We start from the raw sequence: 24,442 nt of genomic DNA, 5'->3' as shown, positions 1-24,442 counted from the left end.
TAGGTATGACATTTAAAGTCTCATTAGGGACTTCCCTGGTGGTGCAGTGGTAAAGAATCTGCCTGCCAGTGCAGGGGACACAGGTTCGAGCCCTGGTCCGGGAAGATCTCACATGTCACGGAACAACTAAGCCCATGCACCACAACTACTGAGCCCATGCACCTAGAGCACACGAGCCACAACTACTAAGCCTGCATGCCTAGAGCCTGTGCTCTGCAACAAGAGAAGCCACAGCAATGAGAAGCCCGCGCACCGCAACGAAGAGTAGCCCCCGCTCACCACAACTAGAGAAAGCCCACATGCAGCAACAAAGACCCAACACACCCAAAAATAAATAAATAAATAAGTAAGTCCACAGGAGCTTCACAGGCGAATTCTATCAAACAGTTAGAGAAGAGCTAACACCTATCCTTCTCAAACTCTTCCTCATTCTACGAGGCCACCACACCCTGATACCAAAACCAGACAAGGATGTCACAAAGAAAGAAAACTACAGGCCAATATCACTGATAAACATAGATGCAAAAATCCTCAACAAAATACTAGCAAACAGAATCCAACAGCACATTAAAAGGATCATACACCATGATCAAGTGGGGTTTACCCCAGGAATGCAAGGATTCTTCAATATATGCAAATCAATCAATGTGATAAACCATATTAACAAATTGAAGAAAAACCATATGATCATCTCAACAGATGCAAAGAAAGCTTTCAACAAAATTCAACACCCATTTATGATAAAAACCCTCCAGAAAGTAGGCATAGAAGGAATTCATCTCAACATAATAAAGGCCATATATGACAAACCCACAGCCAACATCATCCTCAATGGTGAAAAACTGAAACCATTTCCACTAAGATCAGGAACAAGACAAGGTTGCCCACACTCACCACTATTACTTAACATAGTTTTGGAATTTTTAGCCACAGCAATCAGAGAAGAAAAAGAAATAAAAGGAATCCAAATTGGAAAAGAAGAAGTAAAGCTGCCACTGTTTGCAGATGACATGATGCTATACATAGAGAATCCTAAAGATGCTACCAGAAAACTACTAGAGCTAATCAATGAATTTGGTAAAGTTTCAGGAAACAAAATTAAAGCACAGAAATCTCTTGCACTCTTATACACTAATGACAAAAAATCTGAAAGTGAAATTAAGAAAACACTCCCATTTACCATTGCAACAAAAAGAATAAAATATCTAGGAATAAACCCACCTAAGGAGACAAAAGACCTGTATGCAGAAAATTATGACACTGATGAAAGAAATTAAAGATGATACAAATAGATGGAGAGATATACCATGTTCTTGGATTGGAAGAATCAACACTGTGAAAATGACTACACTACCCAAAGCAATCTACAGATTCAATGTAATCCCTATCAAAGTACCACTGGCATTTTTCACAGAACTAGAACAAAAAATTTCACAATCTGTATGGAAACACAGAAGACCCCGAATAGCCAAAGCAATCTTGAGAAAGAAAAACGGAGCTGGAGGAATCAGGCTCCCTGACTTCAGATTATACTACAAAGCTACAGTAATCAAGACAGTATGGTACGGGCACAAAAACAGAAATATAGATCAGTGGAACAGGAGAGAAAGCCCAAAGATAAACCCACGCACATATGGTCACCTTATCTTTGATAAAGGAGGCAAGAATATACAGTGGAGAAAAGACAGCCTCTTCAATAAGTGGTGCTGGGAAAACTGGACAGCTACAGGTAAAAGAATGAAATTAGAACACTCCCTAACACCATACACAAAAATAAACTCAAAATGGATTAAAGACCTAAATGTAAGGCCAGACACTATCAAACTCTTAGAGGAAAACATAGGCAGAACCCTCTATGACATAAATCACAGCAAGATCCTTTTAAAAACAAAAATAAACAAATGGGACCTAATGAAACTTAAAAGCTTTTGTACAGCAAATGAAAACATATGACAAAAAGACAACCCTCAGAATGGGAGAAAATATTTGCAAACAAAGCAACTGACAAAGGATTGATCTCCAAAATTTACAAGCAGCTCATGCAGCTCAATATCAAAGAAACAAACAACCTAATCCAAAAATAGGCAGAAGACCTAAATAGACATTTCTCCAAAGAAGATATACAGATTGCCAACAAACACATGAAAGAACGCTCAACATCATTAATCATTAGACAAATGCAAATCGAAACTACAGTGAGATATCATCTCACACCAGTCAGAATGGCCATCATCAAAAATCTACAAACAATAAATGCTGGAGAGGGTGTGAAGAAAAGGGAACCCTCTTGCACTGTTGGTGGGAATGTAAATTGATACTGCCACTATGGAGAACAGTATGGAGATTCCTTAAAAAATTAAAAATAGGGCTTCTTTGGTGGCGCAGTGGTTGAGAGTCTGCCTGCCGATGCAAGGGACACGGGTTCGTGTCCTGGTCCGGGAAGATACCACATGCTGCGGAGCGGCTGGGCCCATGAGTCATGGCCGCTGAGCTTGTGCGTCTGGAGCCTATGCTCCACAACGGGAGAGGCCACAACAGTGAGAGGCCTACGTACCACAAAAAAAAAAAAAATTAAAAATAGAACTACCATACGACTCAGCAATCCCACTACTGGGCATATACCCTGAGAAAATCATAATTCAAAGAGTCAAGTACCAAAATGTTCACTGCAGCTCTATTTACAATAGCCAGGACATGGAAGCAACCTAAGTGTCCATCAATAGATGAATGGATAAAGAAGACATGGCACATATATACAATGGAATATTACTCAGCCATATAAAGAAAGGAAATTGAGTTATTTGTACTGAGATGGATGGACATAGAGTCTGTCATATAGAGTGAAGTAAGTCAGAAAGAGAAAAACAAATACCATATGTTAACAAATATATATGGTATCTTAAAAAAAAAAAAGGTCATGAAGAACCTAGGGGCAAGACGGGAATAAAGACACAGACCTACTAGAGAACGGACTTGAGGATATGGGGAGGGGGAATGGTAAGCTGGGACAAAGTGAGAGAGTGGCATGGACATATATACACTACCAAATGTAAAATAGATAGCTAGTGGAAAGCAGCCGCGTAGCACAGGGAGATCAGCTCAGTGCTTTGTGACCACCTAGAGGGGTGGGATAGGGAGGGTGGGAGGGAGGGAGACGCAAGAGGGAAGACATATGGGGACATATGTATATGTATAATGGATTCACTTTGTTATAAAGCAGAAACTAACACACCATTGTAAAGTAATTATACTCCAATAAAGATGTAAAAAAAAATATGTAAGTCCTACTTAAAAGAGGTATTCCATAAGAGACGGTACCTTTTGAATATCAAGGCGATGACGAAGTCTGGGTTCACCTTTATTCTCCAGTCACACTCTTTCCCGGGAGGATAGGGCTGCGGGTAGTTGGGGGACAGGATGACACCGGCCGGGCCAGTCAGATTCCCACCACAGGCCGCTGTCACAGGAGAGGAAGGTTCAGGGGAGAGAAGGGTGCTGGTCAGTGTGAAAGGAGACGGCACAGGGTTCATCGAAGACACTGCGTACTGGCTTATTAAACAACTACCCAGAGGAAATTTTAAGACCCTGAAGGTCTGTACATGTTTTTATGTGATTGTTACCAAATTTTATATAATATTCCACTCCATTTTTAAGGAGGATTTTCAATGCTGACAAATGAAATTTACTTCCTTTAATTTTAAACTTTACCCAGTTAAACTGAACAGATTACCTGAATCCTCCACACTATAAATATATGAAAACAAACTGCACAGGAAGAAAAAAATCCCCATGAATATCATTTTACGGTTATGTCAATTCTTTGGTCATTTCTTATGGTTTACAAAGTCATTGCTTACTTATTCTAAAAAGTTTGCTTCCAGTGGCATAATGATCATCCGTCTTCTGTTGACTCTTGTAACTCTAAGCCTAGCACAGTTTTTGATCATAATAAGTATGCAGGAAATATTTGTTGAATAAATGAATACGTGTTATTTCGTATATTTCTCACAGTCCTCTGCTATACGTAGGGCTCGGATATCTTCCCCACGTTTCAAAATAACAAAACTAACAGGTAAAGTTTCGGTGATATCTGCGGATAGATGACCAAGAGGAGGCTGAGCAGGAACTTAAACCCCTAAAAATATTATTTCATCACACTATTTAGAAGGTTACTATCAGGAAGAAGCACTTCAGATGACAGTAATAAATTTAGTTTGTTTCTGCAGTCATTAATTTTTAATTACATGTGTTTACATTTGTATTAGTTAAGGCAACGATTACATAGTTTATTGTTGTTAACAGGCAAGACAGTCTTCATTCTTGAACCTGAAAATGTTTAGGACTGCTTTATTTAGTAGATAATGTTCCTGTTAGAGCTTCCATGCTGTAGAAGGTACTAAAACAATGCAAAATTCACATTAATATGCTAGGTTTAAGGTTCTTCATAGCAAATATTGTGAATTGGTTCCAAGTCGTTCTTAAAAAATCACCCTGATTAAATTATACTGTTCCCTCTAAACTGCATACCTTATTTCACTTCATTGATCACGTATATATTCAGGGAAAAAAATAAGTGGAGAAGGAAATATGCTAATGGCTGATATTTTCCACACACATACACAAGGACTTTTTTGAAAATAAGATGAAGATTACACACTTTATAATTTTCTGATATGGATGTGTCTTTAAATACTCACTTAACATTCCTGAAAACTTAACTTTCCATAAGAAAAAATATAACAAATCCCAAGACTCTTTGTTATAACTTCCGTCTCATCTAAGGCAAACTCTGAGTAATATCACAGGAAATATTTATAATAAATTCTTACAGATATACTCTCAAGAGCAATACGATATAACTTTCTTCAAAATGATTAAAACCACATTTTCCATAGTATGCAGTTTTATTTTAATAAACGATGTGGAGACAATCGGCTAAGTGGCTCTCACAGGACGTGGCCTCCCCCGGAACCGCGTAGGTGCTGACAGCCTGGAGTATGAGAAGCCTGGACAAGCAGCAGAGGCGGCGCTGAGGTGGGGACAGAGGTACCTGAGGGCCGCAGGTTATGCTACTCCGCTCAGGTTTTAAAAGAAGAAACATGACAGATTCAGGACACCGGGTACAAGGGTACCACCAGCAGGAAGAGTTCAGGGATGAGACTGAAATATTAATTGAAAAGAAACAAAGGGCAGATCCTGTCTTATTCATAATGGTCCCAGGTGGCATTTTCAAATGAGGTTATTTAAAGGCTTAAAGTGGAATTAAGGAGGACCGTCTTGCTGGGTTTGTTCTCTCTTTGGTGGGGAATTCTTCATTTTAGCTTCATCAGGTTTTCATTAGAAAGCTTGCAAACTGTTTTGGATAGGATTACATTTAGTACAAAATGCAATTCAGACACTCTAGAAATTCTCCAGAGGGCATGGACATAGAGACAAAATCCACAAACTCACATCAATCCACAGTTCCTTATTCGAAACCCTTAGGGTGGACCCTCCTGACATACACGGTAGCATGTTCATCCACTAAGGTTTGCAGCGGTGCTGTTTAACTAGACACATTACTATTTCCACACCAGAACATTTCAATGTTCACACCATTAAGTGGGGTAAATAGCCACAAAACAGTTACCCTGTAGATCGGGGCAGGGTGGTGCCGCCAAATAAGTTTTTGCAAACTCGGAATGCATTTTTGCTTTGCAGAGCTCTTTAGAATTTGAACTTGGACAAAAGGTATTGTGGGCTATATGAGAAAACTGAAACTGCGGAGATGTTCAAGGACACTTTACTCAGAATCAGAAAGTACTGAGTGTCTTCTGGTCCAGAAAATCGGTCTTTTAAGACTCAGTTCCAGAAGGAGGTGCCTCCATCGCTGGAGTCCTTTGTGAAGTGAAAGAAGTGAGGCATCCAAGCAAATCACAGGGCAGATTAGCAGCAAATCACAGGGCAGATTAGCAGCGAATCACAGGGCAGATTAGCAGCGAATCACAGGGCAGATTATCAGCGAATCACAGGGCAGATTAGCAGCGAATCACAGGGCAGATTAGCAGCGAATCACAGGGCAGATTAGCAGCAAACCACAGGGCAGATTAGCAGCGAATCACAAGTCAGATTAGCAGCGAATCACAGGGCAGATTAGCAGCGAATCACAGGGCAGATTAGCAGCGAATCACAAGTCAGATTAGCAGCGAATCACAGGGCAGATTAGCAGCAAATCACAGGGCAGATTAGCAGCAAACCACAGGGCAGATTAGCAGCAAATGACAAGCTGGTGAGAATATGAGTAACATATTAACAGGTGAGTGGTTAAGAGATTTTATAAAAGGGAGAGAATGGAAAAGAACAGCAAATAGGAGGAAAAAATACACTAAGAATAAAATGGAAAAAAGAAATTAGCCAGTCAACAGGAAAGAGCAAATTCAAGTGGTCGATAAGAATATATGAAATTAAAAGCAGTTCATCCTCATTTTTAATATAAAATGCCAATCAAAACGCCAAGGAATCTTCACTTCCTGCCCATATTATAAGATTAAGAAATATCACATAAAGTGCCTTTTCTGAGTCGGGGAAAATAAACAATCATGCTGACGGTGACGTAAATTGGTGCAACCTTTCTGAAAAAGTTTTGAAAACTCTAGAAATACCTGTTTGTAGAAATATGTCATTCATAAACAATCATGGATGTGTTCTGCAACAAGTGTTCATATCAGCAATTTTCATGAAAGGGAAAAGGCTGAAACACCTAACCATACACTGAGGAGGGATTAGTGGAATCAATATTGGTCAATACTGATCCAATACTGATCCAAACAGAGAAAGATTGTGCAGGCATAAAACTTAATTAGTAAAAAATACATAATAACACAAAAGATACTCATCGTGTACCAGTAAGTAAAAGTGTAATTTACAAAATAATCATTCAGGGTGCTTTCATTTTAAAACATTTAAAAAATAGATTATATATACATAAAATAATTATGAAGCTTACTTATGCATGTTTATGCTAATAGTAGTTGCCTTCAGGTAAAAAGGTGACTGTTTTTTTCCTCTTTTTTCTTAACTGTAGCTTATAAAACTTCTGCAAAACCATATTATGTTTAATAAGAAAAAAGCAAAAAAATTAAAAATAAAAAATGTCCATATCAGCAGAACAGAATGTAGATGAGTGCTAATACATGACCATGCTCTAAGGGATGAGTATCGTACAGAGGCATAATCTCATTGCTGGGGCAAAATATGTTTACAATATGATAAAAAGATATTGTTCACTTATTTTCCACGTTTGTGTTACGTGATACCTGTATGTGGGTGGTTCTGTTGCCCACAGAACTGATATTCAATGGCCTGGGAGTGATCTTGGCTTATTTTTGGAGCTGATATTCAAGACAGATAAAGTGTTACCTATTTTCATTGCTGAGAACTGGTTTATCTAGTCGCTGATTAAAATTAGGTAACTAAGAGATGACCCAAAAAAACTATAGGTTATTTGGAAAGGTGGTCAAATTTTACAATGAATGGTTTACATGAATGTCAACCAAGAAATTACCTTCAAGAGATTGACTGGTAGTTGTATTGCTTTTTAATGTACTCCTCCATAAGCTTAAATTCATGCAAACTGGAAAAAAAAACGTGCTTCTCCTGATTTAAAAATAGAAGAATGGTTTAAAATGATGGTTGCATTTATAGGTAATTACTCCACTTTAAAAAAGGAACACGTAGAAATCTGACACATCTCCTGATGACTCAACTTGAGGTAAAATGCGACTGTGCTCACAAAAGTCACAAAATGTACGTGCAGCACAGAACATTGCATAAACAGGGTAGCTCTCTGACAGGGCTGAGCACGCTAATAAGAAGAGCTATCAATTCTCATCTGTCTTCAGAATCCTGCAAACACTCTGTAGTAAGTTAAGAGTTGCGTATTATAGCTCCACAGGACCACTGAGAATCCCTTATGACAATAAAAATCATTTTAAGTCACAAAATTCCCTCAAGGTCACCTGATGCAAAATGGCCCATTAACTATGTGCATATCACTTCATTATCACTTCCTGTCTTTGCAGATTAATTTTATATTTTTCAAACATTATAAGGAAGTACAAACTGTACTGTGACAGTTCATTAAAATTAAGTTTCCTTTAAAAATTAAGATGGGATACCATACAGAGGTATTTATGGTAAAATATTTAATTGACTGAAGGGACAATCTACATGTAATTACTATTTTATATATAAATATGTCTTGCCCTAAAACCGTATTTGTGATAGACTATCTTGGATATTGGTTATTCCAACTAAAGTCTGCACGTGAATTGTTTTCTCTTTAATAAGGTCAAATTATAAAATTCTAGTAAATTTTAGAAAGAAGTCTCTCCTTTTATCTTTATATTGACATAAACAGTGTAATTTCTAGTTTTTAGGATTCTATTAGAAATCTACTGCTATTACAGAAAAATCTTCTAAAAAAGAGAACACACCTTTTTATTGAGTAGGTTTTGCTTAAGGGCACGTTTCTATATTAAAAATAAGAACGACAATGGTAGAGTTATGAATTTTCAGCCACACAGAATTTTAAATTACAGTAATTTGATTGATCCATATTTTTATGAGATTTCTTAAGGATAGGAAATGTTAGATAAATGTCAATTACCATACATTAAGTAAACTACTTCCTTTACCTCACCTAATAAAATAAAGTCTAAAGGTTTGTAATAAAATTTCAATATAATCTCAGGGAACCAGAGGGCATGTAAGAAACTCTTGAGAAATACTCCTGAAGAATAATACATACACAGAGCAACTTTAATGATAACATGCATTCCTTCCGAAATATAAAATTTCTATTTTCTGTTGCACAATACCTATGCATGTAGGAGGGTCTGGTTGCCAAAAGAATCGGTTATTCAGCTGCACACAAGTGATCTTAGCTTGTCCTTGGAGCTGGTACCCAGGGTCACACTGGAAAGTGATGGTATCTCCTGGCTCTCTGCTGTCCCCATAGCGGGTGCCATTTTGAGGTATACCTGGGTCATTGCAGGTGGACGCGATGGATGCTAGAAAGAAAGGACAACATCACATCAATGACTGGAAACACGATCCCAGCACTCTTATAGACGTAGAGCCCTTGTGGGCTGAAGTGCTCTTGATCCGGGTTAATGAATCACTTGTCCACATATGAATGTAAGAAAAGAAGCTTTTTTTTCCCTCAAGAATACATTCAATAGCATGCATCTTGATTATGCTTCCTTCGAACAGAGTCTAGCAAAATCTTCATGAAAATTCAACCAATTATGGAATATATTAAGGATTTCTGTATCATACTATGCACACACACACACATTCCCCTTTGATCGTCTCATTGACAATATTTTAATGAAAATACATGCCACAATTTAAATAATTTAAGAATACCAATCTCAAGAAACCTTGAGGAAAACAAAATAGGATAAATTCCCTTTGGTCAGTGCCTTCCCACTGCACAACCAGCTAAGATGAACTAAACTCTCTTAAACTGTTTTGTCCAAAACCACCTTTAGTTCTTTAAAGATATTTTTAATTCTCCTTTAATCCTAAAGAATATTTTTACCGAGTTTATAGTTTAGGATAGCTGTTGTTGTCCTTATTTTCCCCTAAATACTGTTAAGAAATTATCCCACTTCTTCTGCCTTCCAGTTTTTCTACTTAATCTCACAGTTTGAAACTACTCTAAGATCATCTTTTTGTCTTTGATGTCCTAACATTTCACAATATGATGTCTGTGTACAAATTTTCTTTATTTCTAAGGAAATAAATGTTTTACAACATTATGTCTATGTATGAACCTCCTTTTATTAACCCTGCTTGGAATCATTTGAAGTTTTGAATCTGAGGATTAAGCCACTATCTTGTCAAATATCAGTTCTCTCCTATTATCTCTGTTCCTCTCTTATGAATTAAAATTGGACAAATGTCTCTATCTTCTGTGTCTCAACTTTTCATTTTTAAATCATTTTTTTATCTTTGTTCCATCTTCTGGGTAATTTTTTAGACTATCTTCCTATCACAATCTTCTCTCCATCTGCATCAAATTTATTATTTTATCATGTTGAGTTTTAAACTTTCTTTCATTGTGCTTTTCTGTTAGTTAGCATTTTGTTCAAATATCTTTGGCCATTTATACAGCATATTGTTCCCTACTCATATTTTTATTCTTTTATTTTTTAAACTCTTACAGTCTGATCTGATAATAATTCCAATATCTCATGTAATCTAAAGTGCCTCTGAGTTTTGAATTCGCATTTCTGTTTTTGGAACTTCACTTGCAATAATTGTTTTGAAGGTGTGTTTATCCAAAGGGGATTCTCATTTGACTTTACCATGTGCCTGGAACACGAGAAGCCTTCTACCTCTTTAAAAAAAAAATCTCTGTTGAGGCATTTTGGGCCACAGAAATGGCATGAATTTATCTATAAGCTAGTTTGAAATCTGCTTGTGGTTATGAGTTGTCTATATCTGTGTCTGTTTCTATACCTATATCTATATCCATATTTGTCTCTCTCCTATCTATTATCTATCATCTATCATGTATCTATCATCTATTATCTATCTATCATCTATTATCTATCTATTATCTATCTATCATCTATTATCTATCTATTATCTATCTATCACCTATCTATTATCTATCTATCTATCTATTATCTATCTATCTCTACCATCTATCTATTCTCCCTTATAGTGAGAGTAGGACATCCCCCCTTTGGAGTTCTAGCAGTATATGAGGGTCTCCAATTACATTTCCAATACTGGAAAGATCTTAGACCTTGTTTCCTATTCTTTCAGCCCACAGACTCTCAAAATGGAAGCTCAGTGTCACCAGGGACCAACTGACAGATGCTCCCAGGGCAAAGCCAACTTCTGAACTTCATGACCTTTCTGCATTTCACATTATTTTGGTGACTCTCAGGATTCCTCACGTTCTTGCAGTTTCAGTGATACATTTTAAAAGGCTAAAAATAATTGTATCCAACACCTTTGACATATTTTCAGTGGATGTGTTTTCAGATAACATACTTTACTGTAATACTGGACACTGCAGACATTTCAGTTCTGTCTTAATCCCACAGCATGATGGCTGGCTTATCATACCTGTCATCCTTGTTATTATTATTAGTGTTCTGAGTAGGGGAATTTTACTTGGAAGCAGAATTCTCAGTAGATATCAAAAAGAAAGGAAGCATTTGGGCTTCCGTGTAGTTTTTTCAATGGGAAGAGAGCAGGAAATGCCATATCAGAGTCATTGAGGAAGATCCTTTTAGTTTCCACTGTCCTCCTATCAGATGCAAAGATTAGAATGCAGGGTGGAAAGCAAGCACATTTTCCCAAAAGAAGACCAGGACAGCAGTAGAATGCAGAATGGACCCAAGGACACAAAGCTTCTAGTTAGAAACTCAGAAGTGTCACACCCATAGCCACACATTTTTATAATATAGAACAGCAATTATAGTATTCAATCACCAGAATCATAGCCCATCATGGCCATCATCTATGCAACAAAATGCTGCTTCCACTGAACTAGTATTTTACAAACGATCTTGAGTTTACTATTTGAGTAATTAAAGAATCTAGGCTCTACCTGTGCTCTACCTTTGCTGAGATTTCTCTAGACTCCAGAAAAAAACATAAGTAAATCTTATTGCACATTTACAATCTTGGCCATTGGACTGAATTTCACATCCCCGAAATAAACTTAATTCTTTCCTCAAGCAAGTGGGCACATGGATGATTACATATTCATTTCCAAGTGAGAATTAATTTAATATAGCATTAAAATAATGAAAAAATAAATATATAGTATTAAAACAGTTAATTGTCTACTATTAAACAGTGGTATTCTTAGTAAACACCCATAGAAATATTTATATGATAAATAAGTATGTAGTATTAAAATAATTTAAAAATAAACCTTTAGACGAAAAGCCAAGGAGATCATAGATAAGTCTCATTGTAATTTTTAAAACAAAGATATGTTTTATTACTTCTCTTTCCGACTTTTTATTCAGTATTCATTAAAAGCAAACACACACATTACTCAATAAAAAAGCTTTACACAAAGATGCACAGATTTTGTACATGAATAAGAATTTCAACAGACATATGAGCCTTGCAAAAACAAGTGTTCTGTAGAACACTTTTCTATAGGTTATTAAAGGTGTTTGGTCAAACAAGATGGGCAAATACTGTATACTCTAGCTCCCTCTTGTAGATCCCCGCTGTACATCAGGGATTAAAGGCTGAGAGAAGCCCTACAGTAAAGAAACTAAAAAAAAAAAAAAAAAGTTTAATCCAGTGTATTCTAAATGTCTGTTATCATAGAGCATGTTTTTCTCAACAAATTTCTTCAAACCCTTCCAAATAAAGATCCACAGAATACCAGTATATAAAACACAGGCTTGTACTAAGGGTTATATGTCCTTTAATGGTATGAGGTTTAATTCAGTTTTGAAAGAAGTTTCTACTTCTAAAGCAAATTTCCATTTGGCATTATCTGTAATAATAATAATAGAGCATGCCATTAAAAAGTTATAAAATAAAAATAAAAAGTTCTTAGGGTAATCTAGATTGGATTAAAAATACAAAATCAATAAGACGACTTTAGGGAAGACAAAACCATTTTAAACAATGCAGTGGGAAATACACTGGTTGGGTCCTTGAAATAAATGCCATTTTATTTTCCCCTAGTTACAAATTGTGTAAAGATGTTTTCTGATAAAGGCAATAAAGCTTATTTGGAGACTAATATGAAAGCCCCCAACCAAAGACATTTCTTTGGGGTCAGAAATTGCTTTTTCACCTTCAGGGTCATACAAAGTTACGGATGAGGCATACACTCATTTCCTTTTTATGATTGTTTTCTTTTATATGCCACATGTTTCTTGCACTCAATTCTCTCTTAAACGTTTTTTTCTTCAAATGGGATTTTGGTGACTGAATCATTCCAGTTTATTGCCATAAAAAGGAAAACAATATTTTTAGTTGCATCAGTCTTATCCCTCTATCACGTTAGAAAAAGAAGATACTATTCCTGAGGTGATGGGTATTGTATTTTTCAATTTCCCCAGGGGTTCCCTGGACTATTTCAAGTCATAAAGAACCTTCCACAGGCCCAGTGGCATCAAAGGGACATCGCTACTCTTTGTCTCTGAATCCAGAGCGATGGACTTGAGCGATCTGAACATGTGCTCCACTTAGCGTGAGAGCCACGGACCTGATGTTTTTGTTTGCAAGAGGCAGCAATGGTGGTGGAGAACCATTGTATCATAAGAATTGCAATGTACACAAATTTATTTCCAATGGGATAAAGTCATTTTTGACACTGGAGACTTTATGGAATATATACATATTAAAATAATATGCAGAGTTGTATTCTTTTTCTATTCTAAAAATTTGTGCATTTGGGACACGTCCTATTAAATATGTCAAGTCCTCCTTGCATGTTTTTTATTTTTATTTTTTAAAATAAATTTATTTATTTGTTTATTTTCGGCTGTGTTGGGTCTTCGTTGCTGTGCGTGGGCTTTCTCTGGTTGCAGCGAGCGGGGGCTACTCTTTGTTGCGGTGCGTGGGAGTCTCACTGCTGTGGCTTCTCTTGTTGCGGAGCATGGGCTCTAGGCGTGGGGGCTTCAGGAGTTGTGGCACACAGGTTTAGTTGCTCCGCAGCATGTGGGATCTTCCCGGACCAGGGCTTGAATCCGTGTCCCCTGAATTGGCAGGTGGATTCTTAACTACTGAGTCACCAGGGAAGCCCCTGCATGTTTTTTTTTGTTTTGTTTTGTTTTTTGTTTTGTTTTGCTTTTTGTTTTTTGTTTTTTGCGGTACGCGGGCATCTCACTGTTGTGGCCTCTCCCGTTGCGGAGCACAGGCTCCGGATGCGCAGGCTCAGCAGCTATGGCGCACGGGCCCAGCCGCTCCGCGGCATGTGGGATCTTCCCGGACCGGGGCACGAACCCGCGTGCCCTGCATTGGCAGGCGGATTCTCAACCACTGCGCCACCAGGGAAGCCCCCCTGCATGTTTTTAAACATCATTTAAAAGTATATTTATCGAGAGCCGGATGTTGAGCAGCCGGACAGCAACTCGGCAGTATTCAAGCCCTGGAAGGGAGATGGATACCACATTGCCTTTTATGGATGAGTTGTGGAGTGGACAATACATTTCAGGGTCAAAGTGAGTAAAGATAAAGAAGTGTGCATTTATGTGGTAAGTCCCTTTTTTTTAAAAAAAAAAGTATACGTATCAACTGCGTTATTCGTTCATAGAAAAGTTTGCTTAGTGTACATTTATTATCTTAAAACACCCTTTCATAACATAACCTCCACAGAGAGAATGCTTACCACGTATATGGAAAAACATATAAAGCGACACCAATCCGCTCCATATCAGAAGCAGAGATATCTAACAGTCAGATCTTAACCTGCATATTAAGTTCTCATGTTCTTGAGTTAAGACAATTGAATTAACTCTTTATGCACGTGGTCAGGTTATCATTTTCTCTGAAAAGTTGCTCTTTTGGGTTAGATCATAGCACTGAATAGGGAAATCTCCTTCTGGAGGGTCACTGACTGTATTTGACAGGATAGACCTGAACTGGCCGTCAGAACTCTGTCACGTGTGCATCAGCGCTTTGGTGGCTGGAAAAGGTTTAGGAAACACACAGAAAAGAGGAACCTCAAGTCATCCAACGGGTGCTTCCACTCAATCCCAGACTCCAAATTAAAGAAAGTAGGTATGAATTCTACCAAGTTCCGCTTAATTCAGTCGACATTCCTCCTCTCCTTTCTGACAATGACAAAGTGCTTCAGGAAATGGAGACACGGCGTTTTCTAAGACCTTCCGAGATCAAGAGCAGAGCTGCTGGCTGCTCAAATGCACGTTGCACAAATCCCTCTCCTGGGCTTCAAAAGTAACACACAGTGCTGGGGAAAGAGCCTTGACACAAGTCTCATATCTGACACAAAAGTTCTTTCACAGTTGATCACATTTAAATACAAAAGGTAAAACTATAAAACTTTTAGAAAAACTTTTAGGAGAAAATCTTTGGGATTTAAGGCTAGGCAAGGACATGACAACATGAGCATGTTCTATAAAAAGCAAAAATTAATAAACTTCATCAAAATTAAAAAAATTTTCTCCAAGAAAAACTTTGTTAATAGGATGAATAGACAAGCTAAAGACCAAGAGAAAAAGTTTAAAAGCCACATATCTGACAAAGGACTAGTATCTAAAATATATTGAGAATGCTGAAGATGCAAAAAAATAAAATAAAATAAAAACATGAAAATACCCAACCAGAAAACAGGCAAAAGGCATGAAAAAGCATGTCACTGAAGAGAATGTACAGATGGCAAATAAGTACGTGAAAAGATGTTCAAAATCACTAGCCATTAGGGAAATGCAAAGAGATATCACTACATACCTATTAGTGCAGCTAATAATATCACATATATAGACAACATCAAATGATGGTGAGGATGCAGAGAAAAGGAATCACTTAGGCATTGTTGGTGTTAATGTAAGATGGTACGGCCACTCTGGAAAATTATTTGGCCATTAAAATCTAAACATTCAATTGCCATTCAACCCAGAAATTATACTTCTGGGCATTTATCCCAAATAAATGAAAACTTATGTTCACACAAAAACTTGTACATGAATGTTTATGGCAGCTTTATTCATAATGGTCCCAAACTAGAAATAACCTAGATGTCCTTCAGTGGGTGAATGACTAAACAAGCTGGTATATCCGGTCTATGGAATACTGCTCCGCAACACAAAGGAATAAACTGAGGGGACACACAACAGCCCCAGTGAATCGCCACAGAACTACTCTGAGTGAAAAAAGGGAGACTACACCTTACAGGATTCCTCTCATATAACATTGTTGGAATGGCAAAGTCATGTAAATAGAGAACAGATTAGAGGTTGCCAGGGTTAAGGATGGGGTGGCGGCAGGAGGGAAGTGGGTGTGGCTATAAAAGGACAACCTGAGGGACCCTTCTGGTGATGGATGTTCTGCATATTGACTGATCATTGTCGATATTCTGGCTGTGATCTGTGCTCTAGTTTTGCAAGATGTTACCCCTGGGGGGGGACTTCCTAAGGGTTCACAGGATCTCTCTGTTTTATTTCTCACAAGGGCATGTGAATTTACAAGTACTTCTAAAGAAAAAGTTTAATTATAAAGGTTTATATATATATGCACAAATATATGTCTGAGTTGCAGTATTCACTTGAATTGCATACAATGAATACAAATCATTTTAGATTGAAAATTATTTTTATTATATGAATGTATGTGTATAGACGTGTTTAATTTCAAAATTCAAAGGGATGAAACAATATCAGGATTCAACACAGGAATCGTGTTATTTCTGCATGTTCCTTCATGACAGAAAGTAACATGGGCTTCAGGATTGTGAAATTATGGATATATGCTGGCAAATCTGAAGATGCACACTATATATTGTCACTCATTCCTGGGGAAAATGACTCTTTCTTTCGGAATAAAAAAATACTAAATCAAACAAGAAGTCCTTTCTCATGAACACAATTAACTACCAAGAGGCTTCATTAATGCTCTTACTGCGGGCCAGAGGGAACAAATTAGAGGCCAAGGTTCCTCAGACAGGAACGCTGAAACCTCGGAAGGCGTGAAAGATTTTAGTTTGTCAGCGGGACCACAGGCATTAAAACACTTGTGCAGACAGAGAGAGTGATGTTAGTATACGAAAATATTAAATACCCTTTATGATCTGTTACTCAAGCATCCTCTGTAACAATGTTTCAAAAGTGGAATATTTGCTTTCATGGTCTTTGTACTGAATAAACACTTAATAGCTATGAAAATATGTCATGACAGTAGACTATCAAACGTAAGTGTAAATTGAGTTCTACAATTTAAAAAGAACTTCAATATGCAACAGAAATAAATCAATCACTTTGATTCTGCACAATAGGGAATGTGAATTCCATTAAAGCAAAACAAGTTGAGTCCCATATTTCATGCTAATTAAATCAAAATATAATAATTCAAGAGCTATTTATATTGCAGCTATTAAACTAGACAATAAATGCCCTCATCCTATACATTTTCATTTTCAAATTCAGGAGTCACTTATTTTGTTGTAATAATCGTCCTTATACTTTTTCTGCTGCTTATAGTAAGATCTGAGTCCTCTATCTGTATAACATTGGAGTTTTTAAATTAACTTGTTTAAATTGTTTTAAATTAACTTTTTAAATGATTTCAAAGATCCTCATAATCAATTATTGGAAAGAGAACATTAGTGGTATATAATACATGTCCAATTTAGGCAATTTCTGTAAGTCAAATAATTTTTCTATTTCTTGTAAATAAATGTTCTAATATTTCTTTGCTAGTTATAAAACTATATTTTTGATATCTGCATACCACATAGTTGTAAAAGTTAGACCATGTAAGAGAATGCACTTGGAAAATTTTAAAAGACATAAAAATATAACAGATTACTAGTGTTCACAACAGTACTTTAGTCACTTGTGTCAGTTAAGTTCCAAAGACTGCACTGGGAACTAAACTAACTTCCTCCTTTATAAAGGCATTGCAAATACTCAGAGAAAAAATACTAATTAGCACTTCTATTTTCATCATGCCAAACATAGAATCTATGGGAAACTAAGTGTCTGAAGATCTAAAAATACTTTAGACTTTAGAGTTATTTTAAAAACACTTTTTATCTATTTAGTAACACAGATATTTACACTTTGAATGCATCATAAAATCCTATGTTTTGCATCCTCATAACAGTGAAGAATCCTTCATTCAGTTATTCAAAGAGATTTTAGTTTCTTTATATCTAAAGTCACAATCAAAGGAAAACCTCACCCTCCACAGATCCTGTTCTAAACATCTATCACATTAGTCATCACTGTTAAACTGATTCTCAGCTTTTAATAAGTACGAAAGATAAAACTCTGTGTACTGACACAAGACAGGCTTGAGGGGAGAAAAAGATGACTATCACATTTTTCACTGAACATTCTGCAAATCCACCTATTCTTTACTGATAATAAGTGCACGATTAACAATTTCAACATGTTACAGAAACCTCAGGTGGTTGCAGCCATGCAAGTATCTGGTATCATAACGTTAGTGTGGTCAAGTGATAGTTAACCTGTTTACTATCTTTTCCTGCCTCTAAATCAAAGCTGCACTATCTGCACGCCTTCCTGCCAAGCAAGTGTCAGGAGAATCTTACTTTTGTCAGTTTGAATTGAGTAGTGTGAAACAGGAGGCCAAAGAGTTGGGGAAATCTAATTTGAGAGCTGCAGACTGTGTCATTTATCACATAATACTTCCCTGGAGTCAATATATCTCTAGAACTGAGAATAAATAATAGCAGTCCCTTATATTGGGGAAAATTGATAAATCAAAGTGCTTTTGTGTTCCTTACTTTTGAGAGCAGTCCTCATCAAAACTGTGGGTGGCAAAAAGAGTATGGTGCCCTAATTTAACCTAAGTCCATGAAAATTGTGCACATGCCTGTTTACAGAGCTGTTAAGATGGGGCTTAGCCCCAAGCCATGTTATCTTTCATGGGTGGAAAGACAGTGCCTCTGTGATGCCTGTTCTAAAAATTATATAATATTACATGTGTGTGCATATGTGCGTATACTTTTGAGAGTTTTCTGTTATAGGATTATGCAGTTTACTATAGTTTAAGTGAGTCTTATAATGCTTAAAATTATATACATAAAAATATAATATATATTTATATATAATACAATATATAATATATATTATATACATATGTTGTATATTATATATATAATATTATATATTATATATATGTATTTTTTCCACTTCCACTCTGATAGGATTGCTAAATCTGGACAGTTTATATTCTCTTTAATACTGCTAAATGCTTCCAAGCATATTACTCAAATATGCACCTCAAATTTCTTTTTTAATCACCTTAATGAGAACGTGAGTTATCTGGGGAGGACAAGTTCTTTTTTTAAAATTTATTTATTTATTTTTGGTTGTGTTGGGTCCTCGTTGCTGCACTCAGGGTTTCTCTAGTTAAGGCAAGCGAGGGCTACTCTTCGTTGTGGTGCGTGGGCTTCTCATTGCGGCAGCTTCTCTTGTTGTGGAGCATGGACTCTAGGCACACGGGCTTCAGTAGTTGTGGTGTGCGGGCTCAGTAGCTGTGGCTCGCCGGCTCTAGAGCACAGGCTCAGTAGTTGTGGAGATTTTTTTTTTTTTTTTTTGGCAGTATGCGGGCCTCTCACTGCAGTGGCCTCTCCCGTTGCGGAGCACAGGCTCCGGACGCGCAGGCTCAGCTGCCATGGTTCACGGGCCCAGTTGCTCCGCGGCATGTGGGATCTTCCCGGACCAGGGCTCAAACCCGTGTCCCCTGCATTGGCACGTGGATTCTTAACCACTGCGCCACCAGGGAAGTCCAAAGACAAGTTTTAAGTCACTTTTAAAATTCAATTCAACACACATCTACTGGGTGGTTGCTCTTGTAATTGGAACCATCCTAAAGACTGAATATTAGAGCAGAAATATTAAAAAAATCAATAATTTAGGAAATTCAGTCTCACTAGAACCAATAACCAAAAAAAAAGAAATAAACAGAAAATATAGACACATACACAAGAAACAAGAAAACAAAAGACAAAATACTTTTAAGTGTCAAAAGTGAGGCAGAGATAAATGCAGTAACTAGTGTAAAATATCTGACTTCTGAATACCAGGATATTCAGTAACAGCCAAAAAGTTATAAAAATAACTAGTGGTGAACATTATACAGGGGGAAGTGTAAAAATGATATAAAATGGGTTCTTCTTTATTCTTTGGGATCAGAGAATCCTCCTACAAGGAGTGGTGTTTAACTGCCACTCGGGAAATGGACAGGAATAGCAGGCAGTGAACAGGGGGACAGAGTCCTGGACAGAAGGCACTTTGCAAGTCAAGGTTTGAAAACAGGAGAAAAGAATCCTTAGAAGCCAGGTGGAAGGAGTGGGTGAGGATGGGCAGATACACGGGAGCCCCACGTCAATCAGTCGGGGTCATGTAACAGGATTTTATTCTCCAGTCAGACACTGGAGAAGGACTTTTTAAGTGGGGGGCTTAGCTTGATTAGATTTGCTCTTGGCCAACATGGCTTTTCTCAAACACAGGTTCAATACAATCGCCCTCCTCGGAGCAGCCCTTTAGACAGAGTCTGGTGTGGGTGAGACCCAGCAGATGTGGGCTTGTGTGATGAAGGGGAAATGCAAGATAAGAATAGCCACACGAGGTCTTGTTGGAGGCTGGGCCTGGATTGGATCGGATGTGGTGACGGGATAGACCCGGACATGCCAATTTTGACATGTCTGCAAGATGTCCAAACGAATTTATGTATTTGGCCCCTTAGAGCTTCACAAGACAGGTGTGAGCTCCGAATAGAGAGTTTTGAAGTGATGACCTTCTGGATCTTTGTCCACACCCAGGGAAGAAAGAACATTGCTCAGAGAGACAGTGAATAGAGAGATCAGATGACTTAAGACCAGGTCCCAAGGAAACCAGGAAGAGGAAGGTGAGACTGCAGGAGACAACAGAGGGACTGGCAAGGCAGGAAGGATCGGAGGGACAGTTGTGAAAATCCAGGGAAAATAACATTTCAACAAGGTGGAAAGTGTCAGATGCACTGAACTTCTGCAGGAGGCCACTGACCAGAACCACGAAAAGGTGTGTGTTGAGACTCATGGCTTATTTTTGACCGTGACAAGAGCAGTGAAACCGAGGTGATGGGGGCAGAAACAAACCAGGGGGCTGCAGGATGATTTGGAGGTGAGGAAACGCACACAGCAAGCCCAAAACATGTTCTAGATGAAGGAGAAAAACAGGATGCTCAAAAGTGGCAAAGGGTTGTTGTATGTATTTATCTTAAATTGTGATTTGAGCGTCTGTGTACAAGGAGTGAGGAGTCAGAGGAAAGGATGAAAATGAAAGAAGACGAGGACACACTGGGCAAGGTCCCAGCAGCTGGGGGCATATCCATGATAGAACCAGCCTTGCTTGGGAGAAGGCGTGACTATCCCAAGCTAACAGGAGTGAAGAAACAGAATGATGTCTCCTGGAGGAAGTGGAAGGAAATCCTTCTGACAGGTTTATCTTTGTGAATGAAGACTCCAGATCATCCACTGCCCCGAAGAGGAGACGAGCAAAGGGGTGAAGGTTTGAAAATGAGGTGAATGGGACCCAGAGTTCCCTGGCAAAATAAGTGCCTGTAGCTCAGCCACGTGAGGGTGGGGGTCCCACAGTCACTGGGAAGAAGCTCTTGGTTTACGCGTCTCCTCACCAGAGGATGCTGGGCAGACGCGATGCAGGAAGCACATGGGTCAGGGAGCTTAGCACGTGGTAAGAGACTTGATTTTAAGGATAAAATGGCTGAAGATAGAAAAGAAGTATCGGGAATTTAGGAGGAACCAGTAGAAGGGAGAACAGCGACAGCCTAGACGCCCCAGTAAAGCACTAAGAACCGACACAGGCGGGGAAGTGGAGATGGAAAGATCAGCTGTGGGAACGGAGCAGCACGTTCCAGTTCAGCTTTGCCGACTGAAGGTGAAGCAGGATGCAGTGCACCCTCCCAAGAGTGGCTGGTGGAGTGGAGTGGAGACTGCAGGGCATCAAGCAGGAGCTGAAGACCTCAGAGGTGGGCGTCACCCCAGGGAAGGTGGAGGACACATCCCGGAGCTGCAGGGAAGCAGACCAGGGTCCTCACCAGGTGGGCCGTCCAGAGGAGGCGGACAGAGACAAGGAGATTCTAGGTGAATGGCATATGTTTCCCCATAACTTTTATGAAGACCGGGCAACGTCTGCCTCATTAGCACTGGATCCCCAACGCCAGCACTGATCAGGAGCACAGCGGGAAGCGGTTCAATATTGGTTGGTGAATAAATAAAGTAATACACGAATGAATGAATGAGTGGTTAGTTCATTAATTCCTCATTATTACACCAATGTGTTCACACAAATTATGAGGACAAGGGTGACCTGGGCAGGGTGTGGTCAGATGCTTATCTCAATATTTGTCACAGTGATTCAAATTTTCTATGTTCTCCTCACTGACTCAGCTTATTTCTGAATGACATGCTTTTAAAGACATTATGATAATTCAGTCTGTAAAATTTAGAAGCATTCCCTTCGCATTCAAGCGAGGTAGCATAACTCTGCCTACTGCACCGTGCTGATTGACAGTTACATCCGCGGTCCTGGGGGCGGGGGGCCGTGCTGGGACTCCCCACAGAAATCACTGCTGCCTGAGGAATGATTTATGAGCTTTCAGTAGGAGTAAGATTTAGATTAGCAGAAAGGTAGTTACAGATGATACTCCCACTAGTAGTTTTATAGAAAAGGGTTGAGATCTCTTTCACAGTAAGTATTAGATATATCCTCAAGGAAAGGGAACCCTTTGTGCACTGTTGGCGGGAATGCTAATTGGTGTAGCCACTGTGGAACACAGTGGGGAGGTTCCTCAAAAAATTAAAAATAGAGCTACCATATGATCCAGCAATCCCACTTCTGCACATAAGATCAAAGGGAATGAAAACAGGATCTCAAAGAGATACCCGCACCCCCATGTCCACTGCAGCACTATTCACAATAGCCAAGATATGGAAACAACCTAAGTGTCTATCTACAGATGAATGGATAAAGAAGATGCAGTATATGTACAAACACACACACACACACACACACACACACACACACAGGACTGTTATTCACCCATGAAAAAGAAGGAAATCCTGCCATTTGCTGCAACATGGATGGACCTCAAGGGCATTATGCTATATGGGATGTCAGGAAGAGAAAGACAAATACTGTATGATAGCACATATGTGGAATCTGCAAAAGCTGAATTCATAGAATCAGCGAGTAGAATGGTGGTTATCGGGGGCTGGGGGGTGGGGGTGAATGGGGAGATGTTGGTCACAAACCTCCAGTAACAAGATAAATAAGTCACGCACAGCATGGTGACTACAGTTAAGAACACTGCATTATATACCTGAAAGTTGCTAAGATAGTAGCTCTTCAGTGTTCTCACCACCAAAAAGCAGTGGTAATTATGTGATGTGATGTGGTATGAACTACAGTGGTGATCACTTTTTAGTCTCTAAATGTATCAAATCAACATGCTGTACACCTTAAACTTACACATTTCTCTGTATCAATTATTTTATTATTTTTTAAAATTGAGGTATAGTTGATTTACGGTATTACTGAATATGTTAGTTTCAGGTGTACAACACAGTGATTCAATATTTTTATAGATTATACTCCATTTAATGTTGTTACAAAACAATGGCTTTATTTCCCTGTGTTGTACATATCTTTGTGGCTTATCTATGTTATATATAATTGTTTGTACCTCTTAACCCCCTACCCTATCTTGCCCTTCCCCACTTCCCTCTCCCCACTGGTAACCACTAGTTTGTTCTCTCTACTGGTGAGTCTGTTCCTGTTTCTTTTTTTTATATTCACTAGTTTGCTTTGTTTCTTAGATTCCACATATGCAATAAGTCAGTTATATTTCAATAAAACTGGAGGGGAAAAAAGGTACGTCCCCAAGAATAGGGAAGATGCCATTATGTGTCCTGTTTTTCTCTGTTCCTCTTGTTATCAATCTTGTTAGTATTAGACAAAGCCAACCACAGCTAATACCCCAACACTCTGTGGAATCCAGGATTTAGAATTTAAACTAAATTCTAAATAAGCTAGCATCTTAGTCTCAATAATTCAACACACACCAGTTCTACCCCTGTTATGAGCTGGGTGTGAGTAATCAAAGGTGGATAAAACTCTTTGGCCTCTCTGGGTGTGATTGGCCAATGATAAGAACATACGATCAGTTTTCCACCAGCCCCACAAGGGGAGTCCCAAGAGAGCGGGGGGTGAGCAGTCTAGCTGCACCTGCTGTGTCCTGTCTCTGCGCAGAAACTTGGTACAGGCGCCCGGGCTCTATGGCCGGTTCTCTCCTATAAACAATCCCACTCTGCTCAGCAACTGGCAGCCCCAAGGGTCTCTCTTGTTTTGAACAACAAATGATTTTTTTTAATGAAAATGTACCTATTAAATTATCCTTCAATAAAGTAAATTAGGAAGGGATGTTATGTAGCTGCTAAGTTAGGACCATTATTTACAGGGAAGTCCATCTCATGGAATCTGAGGGTGCAAGGTCGCCCTGGAGCCGTTCTCCCTAGAGTGGGAGAGCTGAGAGTTCCGACCACTAGAGGCTCAGCTGAAGTTTATTTAACCCCTAGAGTAAAGGTCAGTTTTGTGAGCGGAACTCCATTTTCTTACATTTTATGCATGATTAAATAGTAATTAAACTTTAATGAAAAGTGTTAGGCTGATTACAATTAACATAATTGCACTAGTCA

The 24,442-nt window shown here is 38.4% G+C and overlaps 1 protein-coding gene across 2 annotated transcripts in view; it reads right to left on the bottom strand.

The window, feature by feature from the left end:
* The window catches only part of CSMD1 (CUB and Sushi multiple domains 1), a 1,403,311-nt gene that overhangs the window by 204,159 nt on the left and 1,174,710 nt on the right, over positions 1-24,442 (bottom strand). For both annotated transcript variants that reach the window (XM_033848938.2, XM_073798556.1), the window contains exons 26-27: positions 8,859-9,050; positions 3,319-3,457 (exon numbers count right to left, since the gene is read on the bottom strand). In XM_033848938.2, the coding sequence (XP_033704829.2) occupies positions 3,319-3,457; positions 8,859-9,050 (331 nt within the window). The remainder of the gene's footprint in view (positions 1-3,318; positions 3,458-8,858; positions 9,051-24,442) is intronic.

The sequence above is a fragment of the Tursiops truncatus genome, chromosome 21 (assembly GCF_011762595.2).
Source record: "Tursiops truncatus isolate mTurTru1 chromosome 21, mTurTru1.mat.Y, whole genome shotgun sequence".
NCBI lineage: Eukaryota > Metazoa > Chordata > Mammalia > Artiodactyla > Delphinidae > Tursiops > Tursiops truncatus.
This window is presented reverse-complemented; position numbering and strand designations above follow the sequence as displayed.